Source organism: Dama dama, chromosome 33, assembly GCF_033118175.1.
Source record: "Dama dama isolate Ldn47 chromosome 33, ASM3311817v1, whole genome shotgun sequence".
Taxonomy (NCBI): Eukaryota; Metazoa; Chordata; class Mammalia; order Artiodactyla; family Cervidae; genus Dama; species Dama dama.
Genome location: NC_083713.1, coordinates 41,983,285 through 42,000,223, shown reverse-complemented (window position 1 = coordinate 42,000,223; position 16,939 = coordinate 41,983,285). Strand labels below are relative to the sequence as shown.

Genomic DNA, 16,939 nt, shown 5'->3' with positions numbered 1-16,939 from the left:
GCCATCGTAGCAGCTTTCTCTCTTTCTCTGGATTGCTTTAATTTCAGAAAACTCAACACACAGAAATCATTTACTTTTGAAGGCACTCTGTACATTAAGACCTGAGAAGTTGCTGTGTAGCCCAGGGAGCTCAACTTGGTGCTCTGTGACAACCTAGAGGGGTGGGAGAGAGGTTCAAGAAGGAGGGAACATATGTGTACTTATGACTAATTCACATCATTGTATGGCAGAGACCAACACAACACTATAAAGCAACTATCCTCCAATTAAAAATTAAAAAAAAAAAGCAAATCTGGAATTTTCATCAGAGTTGTGGGTAGATGATCTTACAAAAATAACTACAATACATCAAACGACCGAAATACATGAAAATAGTTGTCTCCTCCTTTTAGCCTAAAGATGCTTTTTACTACTGATGAGAGGTCAATTTTTTTTTTTCCATAATGTGTGTGCATACTGCTGGCTCTAACACTGATTGCTGAGTAGTTAACAATAAATTGATTTCAGTTTAAATAAGGGTACTTCAGGATGGCAATGGTCTGCATGAGAAAAATGTTCATTACATCTAATCCTAGACACACACATAAATTAGCAGCAAGCTTCTTCTGTTGATGTCAAGTGAATTATACATATTGAGAAAAGACCTATGCCTCACCACATTGTATATACCATCCCTATAAGTTGACAGCCATTTTCAAACTTTTGTGCGACCTTGCAGAATTAATTCTTCATAAGAAAACAAACTTTTCCCTAAGGGTGAGTTATGAATTAGGTAATTTAGAACTGATGAGAAGTATTTCCAAATGGATTCTTAAATTTTTAATACCATTCATTAATAGCTTTGTCTTCCCTCTGTGCTTGTTAATTTTATGTTTGACACATATGTCTTCACTTAAGCAGTTGATTCTCTACAGGTTCCAGTTATGTGTGTGTTGGTAACTATCACATTCACCTTTTAAACTGCTTTTATTGCACTGAAAGGTTTTAAAAGATTCAGTAGTTGTGCTTTTCCAACAGCATTTCATGTCTCAGTTGCTGAATATTATAATTTTATGCTGAAGTTGATCAAGTTTATTGAGTTAGTTAGATACATCACATAGTATCTGGCCCATAAAATGGTCATATATATATTATACCAACATGTAATTTGTTCCTTAAATTTTAGAATATGAATTTATCCTTTTGTTTCAATATAGGACTATTTACCAAATTGAAAGTTTGAACTCATGAGCTAATTTCTATCACAAAGTGATGTGTTTAATCAAAGGGCATATCAACCCAGGATCAAATTAGGTGCTCACAAACCATATTTTAACTAGTTTCTTTTAAGATATTTAGCAAGTTTTATGGCAAGTACAAAGGAAAACTTTAGACATACAGAGACTGAAAATACTCGATACTTATAGCTCTCAGTGTATTTTTTGAAAGTAAAATTACTTTAAGTAACCCTGAGTGAAGATGAGATCCTCACTGAAGGTTTAACTGATTGACACACTTTGAGGTGATTTTTGCATGTGCTAAATAGAAGAATGATATCCGTTCGTTTCCAAGGCAAACCATTCAATATCACGGTAATCCAAGCCTATGCCCCAACCAGTAGTGCTGAAGAAGCTGAAGTTGAACGGTTCTGTGAAGACCTAGAAGACCTTTTAGAACTAACACGCAAAAAAGATGTCCTTTTCATTATAGGGGACTGGAATGCAAAAGTAGGAAGTCAAGAAACACCTGGAGTAACAGGCAAATTTGGCCTTGGTGTACAGAATGACGCAGGGCAAAGGCAAATAGAGTTTTGCCAAGAGAACACATTGGTCATAGCAAACACCCTCTTCCAACAACACAAGAGAAGATTCTACACATGGACATCACCAGATAGTCAACACCGAAATCAGATTGATTATATTCTTTGCAGCCAAAGATGGAGAAGCTCTATAGAGTCAGCAAAAACAAGACCAGGAGCTGACTGTGGCTCAGATCATGAACTCCTTATTGCCAAATTCAGACTTAAATTGAAGAAAGTAGGAAAAACCACTAGACCATTCAGGTATGACCTAAATCAAATCCCTTATGATTATACAGTGGAAATAAGAAATAGATTTAAGGGACTAGATCTGATAGAGTGCATGATGAACTATGGACTGAGGTTCCTGACATTGTACAGGAGATAGGGATCAAGACCATCCCCATGCAAAAGAAATGCAAAAAAGCAAAATGGCTGTCTGAGGAGGCCTTACAAATAGCTGTGAAAAGAAGAGAAGCGAAAAGCAAAGGAGAAAAGGAAAGATATTCCCATTTGAATGCAGAGGTCCAAAGAATAGTCAGGAGAGATAAGAAAGCCTTCCTCAGTGATCAGTGCAAAGAAATAGAGGAAAACAACAGAATGGGAAAGACTAGAGATCTTTTCAAGAAAATTAGAGATACCAAGGGAACATTTCATGCAAAGATGGACTCAATAAAGGACAGAAATGGTATGGACCTAACAGAGGCGGAAGATATTAAGAAGAGCTGGCAAGAATACACAGAAGAACTGTACAAAAAAGATCTTCACGACCCAGATAATCACGATGGTGTGATCCCTCACCTAGAGCTAGACACCCTGGAATGTGAAGTCAAGTGGGCCTTAGAAAGCATCACTGCAAACAAAGCTAGTGGAGGTGATGGAATTCCAGTTGAGCTATTTCAAATCCTGAAAGATGATGCTGTGAAAGTGCTACACTCAATATGCCAGCAAATTTGGAAAACTCAGCAGTGGCCACAGGACTGGAAAAGGTCAGTTTTCATTCCAATCCCAAAGAAAGGTAATCCCAAAGAATGCTCAAACTACCACACAATTGCACTCATCTCACACGCTAGTAAAGTAATGTTCAAAATTCCCCAAGCCAGGCTTCAGCAATACATGAACCGTGAACTTCCAGATGTTCAAGCTGGTTTTAGAAAAGGCAGAGGAACCAGAGATCAAATTGCCAACATCTGCTGGATCATTGAAAAAGCAAGAGAGTTCCAGAAAAAAACATCTATTTCTGCTTTATTGACTATGCCAAAACCTTTGACTGTGTGAATCACAATGAACTGTGGAAAATTCTGAAAGAAATGGGAATACCAGACCACTTGATCTGCCTCTGGAGAAACCTGTATGCAGGTCAGGAAGCAACAGTTAGAACTGGACATGGAATAACAGACTGGTTCCAAATAGGAAAAGGAGTATGTCAAGGCTATATATTGTCACCCTGCTTATTTAACTTATATGCCGAGTACATCATGAGAAATGCTGGGCTGGAGGAAGTACAAGCTGGAATCGATTGCTGGGAGAAATATCAATAACCTCAGATAAGCAGATGACACCACCCTTATGGCAGAAAGTGAAGAACTGAAAAGCTTCTTGATGAAAATGAAAGAGGAGAGTGAAAAAGTTGGCTTAAAGCTCAACATTCAGAAAACTAAGATCGTGGCATCTGGTCCCATCACTTCATAGCAAATAGATGGGGAAACAGTGGAAACAGTGTCAGACTTTATTTTTTGGGGCTCCAAAATCACTGCAGATGGTGATTGTAGCCATGAAATTAAAAGACACTTACTCCTTGGAAGGACAGTTATGACCAACCTAGATAGCACGTTAAAAAGCAGAGATGTTATTTTGCCAACAGAGGTCCATCTAGTCAAGGCTATTGTTTTTCCAGTAGTCATATACGGATGTAAGAGTTGGACTGTGAAGAAAGCTGAGTGCCAAAGAATTGATGCTTTTGAACTGTGGTGTTGGAGAAGACTCCTGAGAGTCCCTTGGACTGCAAGGAGATCCAACCAGTCCATCCTAAAGATCAGTCCTGGGTGTTCATTGGAAGGAGTGATGCTGAAGCTGAAACTCCAATACTTTGGCCACCTCATGCGAAGAGTTGACTCATTGGAAAAGACCCTGATGCTGGGAGGGATTGGGGCAGGAGGAGAAGGGGACAACAGAGGATGAGATGGCTGGATGGCGTCACTGACTCGATGAACATGAGTTTGAGTAAACTCTGGGAGTTTGTGATGGACAGGGAGGCCTGGTGTGCTGAAGTTCATGGGGTTGCAAAGAGTCAGACATGACTGAGTGACTGAACTGAACTGAACTGAAATAGAAGAATTGAAGCCTACTCTCTCCAATATCTCGTGTAGACTACAGATAGTGATTTCTTTCTACAAATAGTGATTTCTGCCATGTCCAATTTCTTATGGACATGGGGCTGACGAGTCTTTGCAAAGAAATATTATTACTCCTTGTAGTTTCAATGAAGAAGATGCATTAATTAAACTGACTATAGATTTCTTTTTCATAAAAAAGTCATTTTTGGTTTGCTTTTAAACAGTATTCAGACTCTCATCTTTACACATTTGAATCTTGAGTTTCTTGTTGTTTTAATTTTAAGAGAAAGATAGCTATGAATAGTTGACTGTATGCCCTTTAAAATGTGTGAGCATAACAGGAATTTTTGAAGTTTATTGAAACCAAATAGAATTATATTTCCTATCTAAGAAATATTATTAATAGAAGCTGAAAATATATTTACAGAAAATAACTTTAACATTGGTTCCTTATGAGAATTCAGTCAAATTTAGCTATCTGAAGATCTGTAGTGTTCAACTATTTGAAAATGACACTTTGAGTTTCCTCCTGCCATTTTAACAACATCTCCAAAATTTTATAATGGTTAATGAATACATTAAAACAACAGTTACTAATGATTGAATAACACAACTGGGCAGGTTTTGTCAGTGTTTGTTTTCAGTTGCCTCTTCTTGCAAGTGTGTTTTCCAATTTGGTTTTAGAATATTAAGTAGGTATTAGAAAAATTCTTAATATTTTTTAAGATTTTGGTCTAGCAGAAGAGGCGTCCTTAAAGCTTAATTTAGTAGTATAATACACTGGCATCTTCTGCCTATTTAAAGATTTTCATTGATAAAATATTTCTCTCCTTTTTGATCTTATCCCAGTACACTGTTATCCAGGTAGTAGTAGAAAACGGAGCCCTTTTCTCATGGATGCATTTCTTGAGATTTCAGTAAAATTGAAATAAAGTAAGAAATCTCATAATGGGTGAAGTGGTATAAGCTTATTCAGGCACAAAAGAGTAAAGAACTTTTTGATTACATTTTAGTTTCTAGAAAGTTAGACCCTTCACTTTTCTCACAGACTTCTCAGACCTTATACTGAAAGATGTACCAAATGTCAAATGTCCCAGGAAAATACTTTCCATGGGCTTGAAAAAAGGTTGAAGAACTATTCTTAAGTGACCATCATGAAAGAAATTATAAGCATTTATCCTGCTGACATTATCTGATGTGAATGGTGCAAGGGATCTAAAAACCCAAACAATCGGAATTGAAGTCCACGTACTTAGCTCACCTTGCATTGCTGGTTTTGCTGTGGAATATTATTATAATCACACTTGCTTCATTCCTTTTGTAATACCATTTTTTTTTTCTTTTAGGAATTTCTAGATTAGGTTAGTGGCAGTCAAAGTAATAGTTCATGTGTTCCTAGTTTGCTTATATGAGAATTAGTGAATAAAATGTTTTAGAATGCAGATTAAGATCAAACTCTGGCTGACTTCAGAAATATGTGATCCTTCCTTTTCACCCCAGCCCAGAGAGCATGGGACTTCTTGACCCAGCGACCAGTGATGGGAGAGTTATTTTCTTCTTGCCCTGGCAAAAGATGACTATAGCTGGCACTACTGACACTCCAACTGATGTTACACACCATCCCATTCCTTCCGAAGAAGACATCAACTTCATTTTGAATGAAGTGCGTAACTACTTGAGTTGTGACGTTGAAGGTAACATGCATTCCTTTAAGTTTACTCTCCCTCTTTTATATCTCTCAAACCATCCCAGCTTTCACTAGGTAACTGCCATGCACCCCCACTGACTCATCTTCACACCTGGCTGGCTCTGACTCTTACGTACTGACCACGTCTTCTGGAAGCCTTAAGAAGGCTGAGGCATAACACAATAGGAGGAAGTTGCCTTTTTTCCCCCTCCACTTTCTATATCCACATGAAACGCATACCATCCTCTTCTGGTCATTTCTGATAGCAAGATTGGAGTGCCAATCCGGTAGAGCTCTAAACACCCGTGCTTTTCTAGGAGAGTATGAAATGTTTGCATCACTAATTTCAAGAGCTTGTGAAGGTATGATTTACAAATCTAGGAAACCCATAGGAAAGAATTAGTTAGAGAAATGAGAGGCTAGAGGAATATATTCTAAGAAATTTAGTCAGCTATTACTATGTGGAAACTGGAATATTAACTAAGGATTTAGCTAATTAGTATGCTGTTTTAATTGAAAAAGATAAAGTTCACTTCTTTCCAGTGCTAACCTGAACACGCCTTCTTTTAACTTGGATATCATAGTATTTTCTCCAGTGGATATATATGGTATAATGCATTTTTTTTTAATCCACGGTAGTTTCAAAAGTTTCTCAGCATTATTTCCTATCTCACTTAATAACCTCACCATCCATCTAGTCACCCAGGCTGGAATGGCATACTTATCTTTGCTGATCCTTCTCTTTCTACATCCAGTCCAATTCCCATCTCTGCTTCCTCTGAAGTATCATGTAAATCTCCTGTATGCAGGTCAGGAAGCAACAGTTAGAACTGGACATGGAATAACAGACTGGTTCCAAATAGGAAAAGGAGTATGTCAAGGCTATATATTGTCACCCTGCTTATTTAACTTATATGCCGAGTACATCATGAGAAATGCTGGGCTGGAGGAAGTACAAGCTGGAATCAAGATTGCTGGGAGAAATATCAATAACCTCAGATAAGCAGATGACACCACCCTTATGGCAGAAAGTGAAGAACTGAAAAGCTTCTTGATGAAAATGAAAGAGGAGAGTGAAAAAGTTGGCTTAAAGCTCAACATTCAGAAAACTAAGATCGTGGCATCTGGTCCCATCACTTCATGGCAAATAGATGGGGAAACAGTGGAAACAGTGTCAGACTTTATTTTTGGGGGCTGGTTCAAACCTGTGTCATTTTTCACTTAAACAGTTGCATTGACCCCCTAACTAGCTTTCGTGTATCAGGTCTCTGTCCTCACCTGGTCTGGTCCTTCCATCAGAACTCTCTAAAACACAGTTCTGATCATCACTTCCCTGCACAAAAATATCCCCTTGATCTCTCATCATTAACTTTAGCAAAGTTATTGAACTGTCTCATACGGAATCTAAGGCTTTTCATGACTTGTCTTGGCAGGTTTGGATTCAACTATTCCACCTCTGTGCATTCACTTATTTAATTATATTGCATGACTTATTATTTCCAAATCAGGTCATGCACTTTTAAATCTCCATGCCTTATTTATGTAGGTTGAAGTCTTTTTCTTGGATAGTCTTTCCCCCAAGTTCTCATTTTGGCAAAATATTATTTATACTTCAGAAGCCACCTATCTTGTGTAGTCCCGTAGATCACTGAACTAGTATATCACAACAGTGTATAATAGGTAATAATGTAAGATATAGTCTCACTTGGAGCTCCTTAAGGGTAAGGATTCTTTACAGTTTCAAAGCTTGTTTTATATATATGCTGGTATACCACTTATGATTATTTTAAATCAAAACAAATTAGATGCTTTCAAGGTTTTTGATGCTAGTAGCAATTTGAAAATCTTTTTATATGAAAGTACAAAATTTAAGATTTTTGAACAATAGTCATCATCTGTTTATATCAGGAAACTCCTATAATGTTGGCTTCAGTGGAGGCCATGCAAGGACACAGTTTTTGTCTTAATGTGACTCACTGGCATCTGTGAATCCTTTTTCCCTAAGGAATTCTTTTCATTATGTGATCACACATTTACAATCAAACAAAACAAACTGCTTTACAAAGTGGTTTAGCGGATTCTCCTAGTTTGACTGATTGATCCATATTGTATAGTTTTAGTTTCTTCTAATTTCAAATAATGGTTGTAATTTCATTTTGAGTAGAGTCTCTTTGGATATGTGTAATAATAGTATAAAAATATTAAGTATATGTAATTGAAATCTATGTGGCTAAATTTATACTCTTTCCCACAAACATACACACTCACACACAGTTATTTAAGAAATAGTTATGCCCAGTTTAATATCCATTGCAATTTCAGCTTGATACTTTTTCCCCTCATTTTGTGAGATAGAAGGTGCTTCATCTGGGTATGATTGTATTTTAGTGAATTGATTATTGTTACTGAATCCTGCTTCATTTCACATTTACCTGGATATATTTTTTAAAAGTGGGTTTATATTGGATTCCAAGAGAAGGAAGTTTACATTGCTAGAGCAAGAAACAAAATTAATTCAAGAGCAGAGAGCTATAGTGGACAGGTTCCAAATTCTTAAAGTTCAAATGCACGAATGAGAAATCTAACTGCTTATATGTGCCCAGAGACTGGATGTGCTGGAAACAGGTATAGGTTCCAAGAAGCTGCTGTGCCCATATCATGGGTAGGGATTTCCACTAGTGAAATGAGACTTGGGCTAGAACAGGCACCAAGCCTATACCCCTCACTTTTATTCTGCTTACTGATAGGTAGAGGACTTGGTAATACCATCTAGGGCCTCCTTGGTCTGTAGAGAGCTTTTCAGTTAACATACCTTTTGGTAGTCAGGTTAATTGGTGAAACTAACCAAGAATTTTTGTCAACTTTGATTTTTTTGTAAAAACGGATTGAAATTAATATGTGGACACTGTAAATCACCTTTCCACTGGTGGTCTCAGAAATCTTGAGATTAAGAATTCTCCAGATAGCAAACATCCAGGATAAAAGCAGAAGTGACAGCTCTTTCTTGTACTTCATTTATTTCCCCGTGCTCACCATCTATCACACCTTTCCTCCTTATCAGCTTATCCTTTTAAAAGCAGTCCAGCCACAATGATTCTTTATGGTTTTTCTTCATTCTTATTTATTGGACTGAAGTCTTCGGGGTATATGAGGAATTACCCTCAGTCTTGGTAGAGCCCTAGTTAGCTAAAGTATGTCTATTTCCAAAGTAAAGGCATTCTCATTTGTATTTTTTCCAAGGAATTTTGGTGAAACCTGATATTCTCTTCTATACTGATGAAATGCGAAAGTGAAACTCAGCTTCAGGTCCCATCCAGTCTTTTTGAGTACATGCTGTTGCTGCACATATTTTAATCTTATTTTTCCTCAGTGGGTAATGCATGCTTGATTTTTAAAAACTCTACCCTCATGGAGAGCTTTTTATGGAAGACACTCCGCTAAGCCTTTTGCTTATATTATCTGATTCCTCATAACAACCTTATTAGTTTTATTTTGTAAGTTCCATTTTATAGGTGAAGAATGAGGCCCAAGTGACTTTAAGTTTCTTTCCCATAGGTCATTCATGTTGGAGCCTGATATTGTGTATGTCAGTCTAGCCCTAATATTGATGCTTCTAAATATTGTGCATATTCCAGTTGGTAGTCCTGGGTTTGTTGCATGATTTGATATTATATCCACTAGGGAGTGGATTACTTCTATCAGTTCATTTCATGGAAACCTCCAGACACCTTCAGAGTGATGGTGACCTTTGCTCTCAAGTGACTGGCCTTATTTGGATGTGACTGTTAAAGCAGAGGTTTCATTTCTCATAACCAGTCCCTTGGGCCAAGCAGTCTTCTCTACAGATTTAAAAAAATAGAAACTTTGTGTAGATCCCAGAGCCATGTTTTTGAAATGGTTAGTATTCACCAGGATTGAAATAATCATTTAAAAACGATTTATTAGATGGATAAGTAAAATTCTGACAACAGTTTCTAAGCCTCCCCAAATGGCTATATCCTTAAGGAAAAAAAAAAAGTGTCAAATCTTAACACTCCATGCTGTTCACAGCAGCTGCCACACTTCTGCAAAATGCATCGGAACAATTCTGAAAAGCATTTTGTCTGTTGGGAATGAGACCATGTCTTCTTTTACAATTTAGAAAGCTCACCATTCACAGGCTGAATTTTCTAGATTACTTGTTTGTTCTTTTCTGAAACGGGTAATTGATAGTTGTGCGGTGTGTATTGGATTAGGAGGAAAAATGATCTTTTGAAAAATGTATCATTAAGTCTGCTGTGTAGAGGTTAATCAGGAGGATGCAGTGGCGAGGAAGCTGTGACTTAAAGGGGTGGAGGGGGGCAGAGGATGTGCAGAGTGCTTTATCCATGGAGTTTTTCTGGAGTGCTTCTCTAGGCAGCGCCTCTAGTTGTACACAGGTTTTCACATATGCAATTAGTAGTGTTTATAGATTGCCTGTTATTCAATTAACAACGGAGCTGGCCGTATCAACTCACTGCAGACCTGCCTTTTCACTGCCAGAGATTGTACCAGGGTTATCAACTTACACAGGCTTGGATGTTTTCCAGCTGTTTAATTACAGTGTCACGCGCTTTGCTTTTTCTAGTTTCATTAGTTTATAAATGTAATATGGTATCTTATTTCTGTGATTAACACTTCATTTCTGCAGGTTAAACATGCTAGTAGAGAAGTATTGATTTCTGACACTGTTTCCCCTGTGTTCGTTTAGATATTTTCACATGCTTTTTATTGATTTTTTTGAAAGTGGCAAACATGAGACAGAGCACCCCAAAATGTATGGCTAAATAACTGATGTGAAGCAAAACCGCATATTTAGCTCTTAATTATCACTTCCTGTGGGCTGCCTTTTCTATTAACTTTTGAAACCAATGCTTCTCTTACCAAGTTTTTAAGAATAAAAATACTAATTATAATTGGAAACAATTATACAGCACTTAGTCTTTTCAACCAGCTGTGAAAAATGTCTATTCAACTTTACTATTTATATTTTAGTCATTATATAGTTTATACACTAAAACCTGAATGAGTTATTTACAATAAAAATAATGTAATAAAAAGAATTCTTAATGGTGGTAGAAGGACTATGTTATTTCCTCACTATCCTTCTGAAAATATTGACAAGAACCTTTATACACTCCAGAGGTACTTGCAGTTGGCACTTAAAAATCAACTAGGTGCCATCTGGGTGAGCTACTCTCATAATGGTGTTTACCAAGAATTTTTTTTTTCAGTTTTAATAGTAGTGTTGTTTCCTCTCATCTTGTTTTATTAAATGCAAGTGTTAATCACTCAGTCATGTCCAACTCTTTGCAATACCATGGACTGGAGGTCGCCAGGTTCTTCTGTCCATGGAATTCTCCAGGCAAAAATACTGGAGTGGGTTGCCATTCCCTTCTCCAGGGGATCTTCGTGACCCAGGGATAGAACTTTGGTCTCTTGCATTACAGGTGGATTCTTTACCATCTGAGCCATCAAGGAAGCTCTGGTACTTTTATTTACTTTATTTATTAAAGTTTTCAGTTATTCTAAAACAGGATATCTAGTTATTTAAATACGTAATCATTAGAAACCTAAAGTCTAGTATATTGGCTCAGAGGCCAAAATGTTATTGCTTTTGATTTTGTAATGTCAGCTCTTATTTGATATAAAAACTTCAGAGAATGTTCTAATGTGCCATTTCATATTTATTGATCACAATTCATGACTTCTACTTGATACAGTATTTGAGGTACTGAGACATACTAGAATTGATACTGCCAAAGACTTTCAACATGGTGAGGAAGATGCAACAGTAATGCCATCTTGTCTAGCCATCTTGACAGTACTAGGACCAGGAAAATCAAGGTGAATGGAATCTTTGAGTTCTGAAGCATACAAGCTTGAGTTGAGGTTTTTTCTCACATATTGTACCATGGTGAGTTCTTGGCTACAGCCAAGATGCTGTTCTTGGCTAGGTGATGTTCTTGGCTACAGCTGGAATGATCGGGTCAATTTCTGGGTAAGAACTTGAGGGTAGGAGTACTTAATTTAGTAAAAATATTTTCATTTCTTTGAATTGATGAGATTAGTAGGAGAGAAGGATACTTTGAAATGATGAGTATGGAACATGCTGTGACAGTACAGTATTTTGGAGAGAGTCACATTCTATTACAGCAGATTATATTCTCACTGTCAGATTTCACTGAATGGTTGCTCCATTGGAGACATGGGCAAGGTGGCCATGGGGGAAGTACCCGGTTTGACAATTTGCCAGGACGAGTCTGAGATGTACTACTTGACAGTTTTGTTCTAGAACTGCCTTATGCAAAATTATAGGCTGTATGTGTGAATATCATGTGCCTATTTAAATTTAAATTAATTAAGATGAGATAAAGTTTGAAATTCAGTTTCTCAGTTGCATGGACCACATTTCAAGTGCTTCATAAGCTCATGCAGCTAGTGGCTAGTGAATTAGACAGTGTAGGTACAAAACAGTTCCATCACTGCAGAAAAGTCTATGGAACAATTCTACAGAAGCTAGAGGTACTTACGTAGACAATTTAGAAGCAAATACTCAATTTATTAGATTCATTGAATTTGTATTTTTTGTTGTTATAAAATAAATAATGCATTATCTTGTAAGAGAAGATCTCCAGGTATAAGAAGTCTCAAGAGGTGACTAATTTAGTGATTGAGCAAATCCTCGGTGCGAGACCCTTACTGCTTTCACTCCACCACCCTGCAGGTTGGCTTTGCCTTGCAGTTGTTCCCCATTTTGTCACAATATGGCTGCAGACATTCCTAGCAGTATTGGAAGGTCCTCTATGCTATCTGTCCACTGCTCATGAATCTGTTTCTAAAGAGAACTTTAATTAGAGTTTAACAGTGTGCAAGGTTTCCATAGTGGGTGAATAAGTAATAGAGAGAAACCTTTTAGTTCAGTTTGCTGCTGTCTTTTCTACAAGAAGTTAGAATTCATGTTTCACGTGTTTAGCTATGCTGTTCCCTGTGGGCCTAGATTATACCCACCGCCCTGACTGGTCACTACTTAATTTAGATGGTAGAGAGGTAAAAAGTGCTTTATTCTTCATCAACTCCCCCCGCCCTCTGCAAAACGGCATTTTGAATGATCCATACAAGTCATTAAATCTCAAGGTTGGGAGAAAACTGATAGACGATAGATCCCCTGGTCCAACCACGCTCTAACGTAACAATATAACAATGCTATAGGCCATAAAACCTGATTCCTACTTTAAATGTGATCTAAAATTTGATTATCCTAAATGTATCTTTTTAAGTAAATTTTATCTCAGTATTCATCTGATATAATTCTCAGACTAAAAAACTGCATGGTAAGATATCAAGCAAAATAAATTAAGGTTCTTGACATGTTATAAAGTCTTCCTGATAATGTTTTCTTTTCCTTTTTTTGAGTATCAATTTCAAAAATAAGGATTAAAAATCATATCAGTATATATTGTGCTTCATTTAGTTTTCCTCCCTGAATGAAAAACTCAAATGTTTTAGGTTGGTCTTTTTGTTTCAGATAGTACAGATTCATAGATGCATTTTTCTGCCTGTTATACCAGAAAAGGTAAAGCATTTGCCACAAGGATTATTTACATGTGCTTTAAATTTACTTTAGAAAGTTTAGTTTTCCACCAAATAATTTTAAGATCAGTCAGAAGGCTGTGAGAATTGAAACCAAATTCCTGATCAGTGTGGCTGCCTCAGGAATTTCAGAGACACACTTTGAGACTTTGCAGTGACCACAATGACGTTCTAAGTGGTTGGCTAAGTTTTATTTTTGACTCAGAGGGCAGTTTGAACCCTAATGGAAAATAGTGGTAATTTCCTAGTTAAGCATTTTGTAAAGATTAAAATATTGCATGGTTTGTGTTGAGGTTTTACAAGACTTGTGGAATTGTGTAGAGTGAGAATTAACCCCCATTCCATGGAAACCATCAGGATTAAACCTGTTGAAGAAGATGCCCCCTTAGGGGGGCAAATCTAGGGATGGTATGCCAGCATCAAGATGCCCTCATGGGCATCCAGTTAACAAGACTGGAAGCCTTAGGTTTTCCTCACTAGCTTATGAGTTTTATTTTCCCTTTGTTTAGATTCAGTGTTGGAATATGGGTTTGATTAAACACCCCTGTAGAGATGTATGGGTACCTCTTCTTTCAGACTGTAGTCATATTAAGAGTGTGGCCCTTAACGAGCTATGCCAAAATATGTCAGATTACCTTAGCCTTAGATGAAGTTATCTTTACCAGACATCTATCTTTCATTTGAGATCAAGATGGAGAGATCGTCATCCAGTATAACTTTTTAGGGTCTTTTCCCTGTACTTGGTTATGTGCTCTTTTTTTTAGACTGGTCTAATAATTAGTCATTTCAAAGAGCCTTTGTGATTCCTTACACAAGAATTTGCTGGATGTATATTTAAATATTTTTCAAAGTCTACTTTGTCTAAATATATAGAAGGTTCACTATATAAGAACACACAATTCAGATGTGAATGGGATCTGAAATCCAGATTGCCCTCTTCTCCTAATAAGTATTTTTGTCTTTTCTGGGAAGAGATAGCAAGATACATTCTTGGAGGAGATATGACAACTCACAAGTCTTCTGGTTTGTTCAGTTTGTTTTTGTTTCTGTTTTACTGTTGTTGTTCTTTATAACTACTGCAGATTGTCCCAGCTGAGGGCTGCTAACATTTATTTTGTTTCCTCTTTGAGAACCCATATCAGTGATTTTTCCAGTTCTTTGCTTTTTTTTCACCTCCCTTACCATTTTTCTGGCTGCTCTGCACAGCATGCAGGATCTTAGTTCCCCTACCAGAGGTCAAACCTGTGCCCCTTGCAATGGAAGCACGGACCTAACCCCTGGACCTAATCAAGGTCCTAACCATTGGACTGCCGGGGACGTCACCATCCCCATTGTAACTTACCACTCATTTAGCTCTTATATCTAAGGGCTTTTCCTCCCTTTTAAAGTACATATTATGTGTTCCTTTTACTGAACTATGTTCTGCTTATTAATTATTTCATGGTCTTGTTGAGATGTCTTTGAGTCATCCTCTTAACTCTTGGCATTGATCCTTCCCAGTGAGAAGAGGGGATGTCCTGGCTGCGTGGAGCGGTATTCGCCCCCTTGTGACAGATCCCAAGTCTGCAGACACGAAGTCTATCTCCCGAAACCATGTCGTGGACATCAGCGAGAGTGGCCTTATCACTATAGCAGGTACAGGATGCTACCTTGTCGTTGAATGTGCTTTAGATAGCAACTTGAGTTAAATTCTCATATCAAAATCTTTTTTAATGCTAAAGTTTTTTTTTTTTTTAATGATTCTGAGTAACATCTTACCCATGGCTTTGCCACATTTGTTATAAACAACAGGTGAATTTTCTTATTAATAAGTTGAGAAATGGTTAACTGTAAGAAAAATGGATAGTAACCTGACGAATGGGTTATCAATGTATTTGTAGGTGGAAAGTGGACAACCTACCGATCTATGGCAGAAGATACCATAAATGCCGCAGTCAAGGCACACAATTTGAAAGCAGGACCAAGTAGAACAGTTGGGCTTTTCCTTCAAGGGGGCAAAGACTGGAGCCCCACACTGTACATCAGGCTCGTCCAGGACTATGGACTTGAAAGTGAGGTGGGTGTGCATTGCCACATCATCTTACTCTTGACTTAATCTCACTGTTGCCAGTAACAGGATCGGCAACCACGGGGCCTCCATGACTTTGAATTTCCTATTGCTCAGTTTGTTTCTGACAGTGTACTGTGGGAGTGAACTAATGGAAAAAATATTTTGCTTTAGTTGCCTAAAAAGCAATGCATGTTTTGGTTTCTGTTTTAGAATCTAGGGTTTGTTTGGCTTGTTCCTAGCAGACGGGACCTCCCAAATTCTTTCTCTCTTGAGCATAAGGAAGGCTGTTCTTCGGAAGTGATATCAGGAGCACAATGAAGCTGAAGCTTCATCAGTCACTGGTACAGTGATACATGTGTAGTAGACTTTGTGCTGGCCTAAGCATTCGGAGCCCATGTGGTTTCCTCCCACGAAATCAAAATCAAATGCTCTCCTAGGATTATTAGTTACAGGCTGTTAAAAAAAAAGAAAACCTGACAAGATAAGCAGGTACATGTTTTTGCTTTGTATCCAGAAGCCATTGATACTTCAGAGGACCTGCCTGATGCAGTTTCATTTCCTTAGGTGGCCCAGCATCTTGCCGCCACCTATGGTGATAAGGCTTTTGAGGTGGCCAAGATGGCAAGTGTGACGGGAAAACGGTGGCCCATTGTTGGAGTGCGTCTTGTGTCGGAATTTCCATACATTGAAGCAGAGGTATGTAAATGGCCCTGTGGAAGTTTCCCATTTGCCCTGGGATACTTTTCATCTGTTCACTCTTCATCCTTTTTAGAAGTTATACATAGCTAAGTTTTAATGCAGAAATATCAGCTATAACTTGGAGCAAAATGTCTGCCCAGCACAGTTCCTTTCACTTACATGATTTTAATTTCATCTCTGAAGTGATATTGATAGTGATAACAATAATCATAGAAAATATGGGTTTCTTTCTCCTCCACAGAGCTATCCCAAGTCTTATTGACTCAGTTGTTTGCCCCTTTTGAGAGTTTGTAGCTCCTCAAGTTTGTACCACTTATGTTCTGCCTGATGACATTTTGTTTTTGACATGGACCATTTTTCAAGTCTTTATTGAATTTGTCACAGTGTTGCTTCTGTTTTATGTTTTGGTTTTTTGGCCACGAGGCATTTGGTATCTTAACTCCCTGACCAGGGATCAAACCCACACCCTCTGCATTGGAAGGCAGAGTCTTAACCGGTGGACCGCCAGGAAAGTCCCTGATGATATGTCTTGACTTGACATGTATAATTCGCTACATCTTAAACATGGGTGTCCAATAAGCATTTTGTTGTTGATTGAATGCAAGACTTCTGTCATCTGATTACTCTGAGACATAAAACTGTGGACAGCCTTCAGAGATGAGACTGTAACCTTTTAATTTTAACTTTAAACTTCTTCTTTGCCTATTCAGCTGTGTGTATTAACATCCTTGTCATAAACAAGTGTTTACTGTGGATGGTAACTGAGAAGTGATGCAGTT

General features: G+C 37.7%; 1 protein-coding gene across 4 annotated transcripts in view; it reads left to right on the top strand.

Moving 5' to 3' along the window:
• Positions 1 to 16,939, top strand: part of GPD2 (glycerol-3-phosphate dehydrogenase 2) — a 144,262-nt gene that overhangs the window by 113,576 nt on the left and 13,747 nt on the right. For all 4 annotated transcript variants that reach the window (XM_061135799.1, XM_061135796.1, XM_061135797.1 and 1 more), the window contains 4 exons: positions 5,614 to 5,807; positions 14,912 to 15,046; positions 15,292 to 15,467; positions 16,026 to 16,157. In XM_061135799.1, coding sequence (XP_060991782.1) covers positions 5,614 to 5,807; positions 14,912 to 15,046; positions 15,292 to 15,467; positions 16,026 to 16,157 — 637 coding nt within the window. The remainder of the gene's footprint in view (positions 1 to 5,613; positions 5,808 to 14,911; positions 15,047 to 15,291; positions 15,468 to 16,025; positions 16,158 to 16,939) is intronic.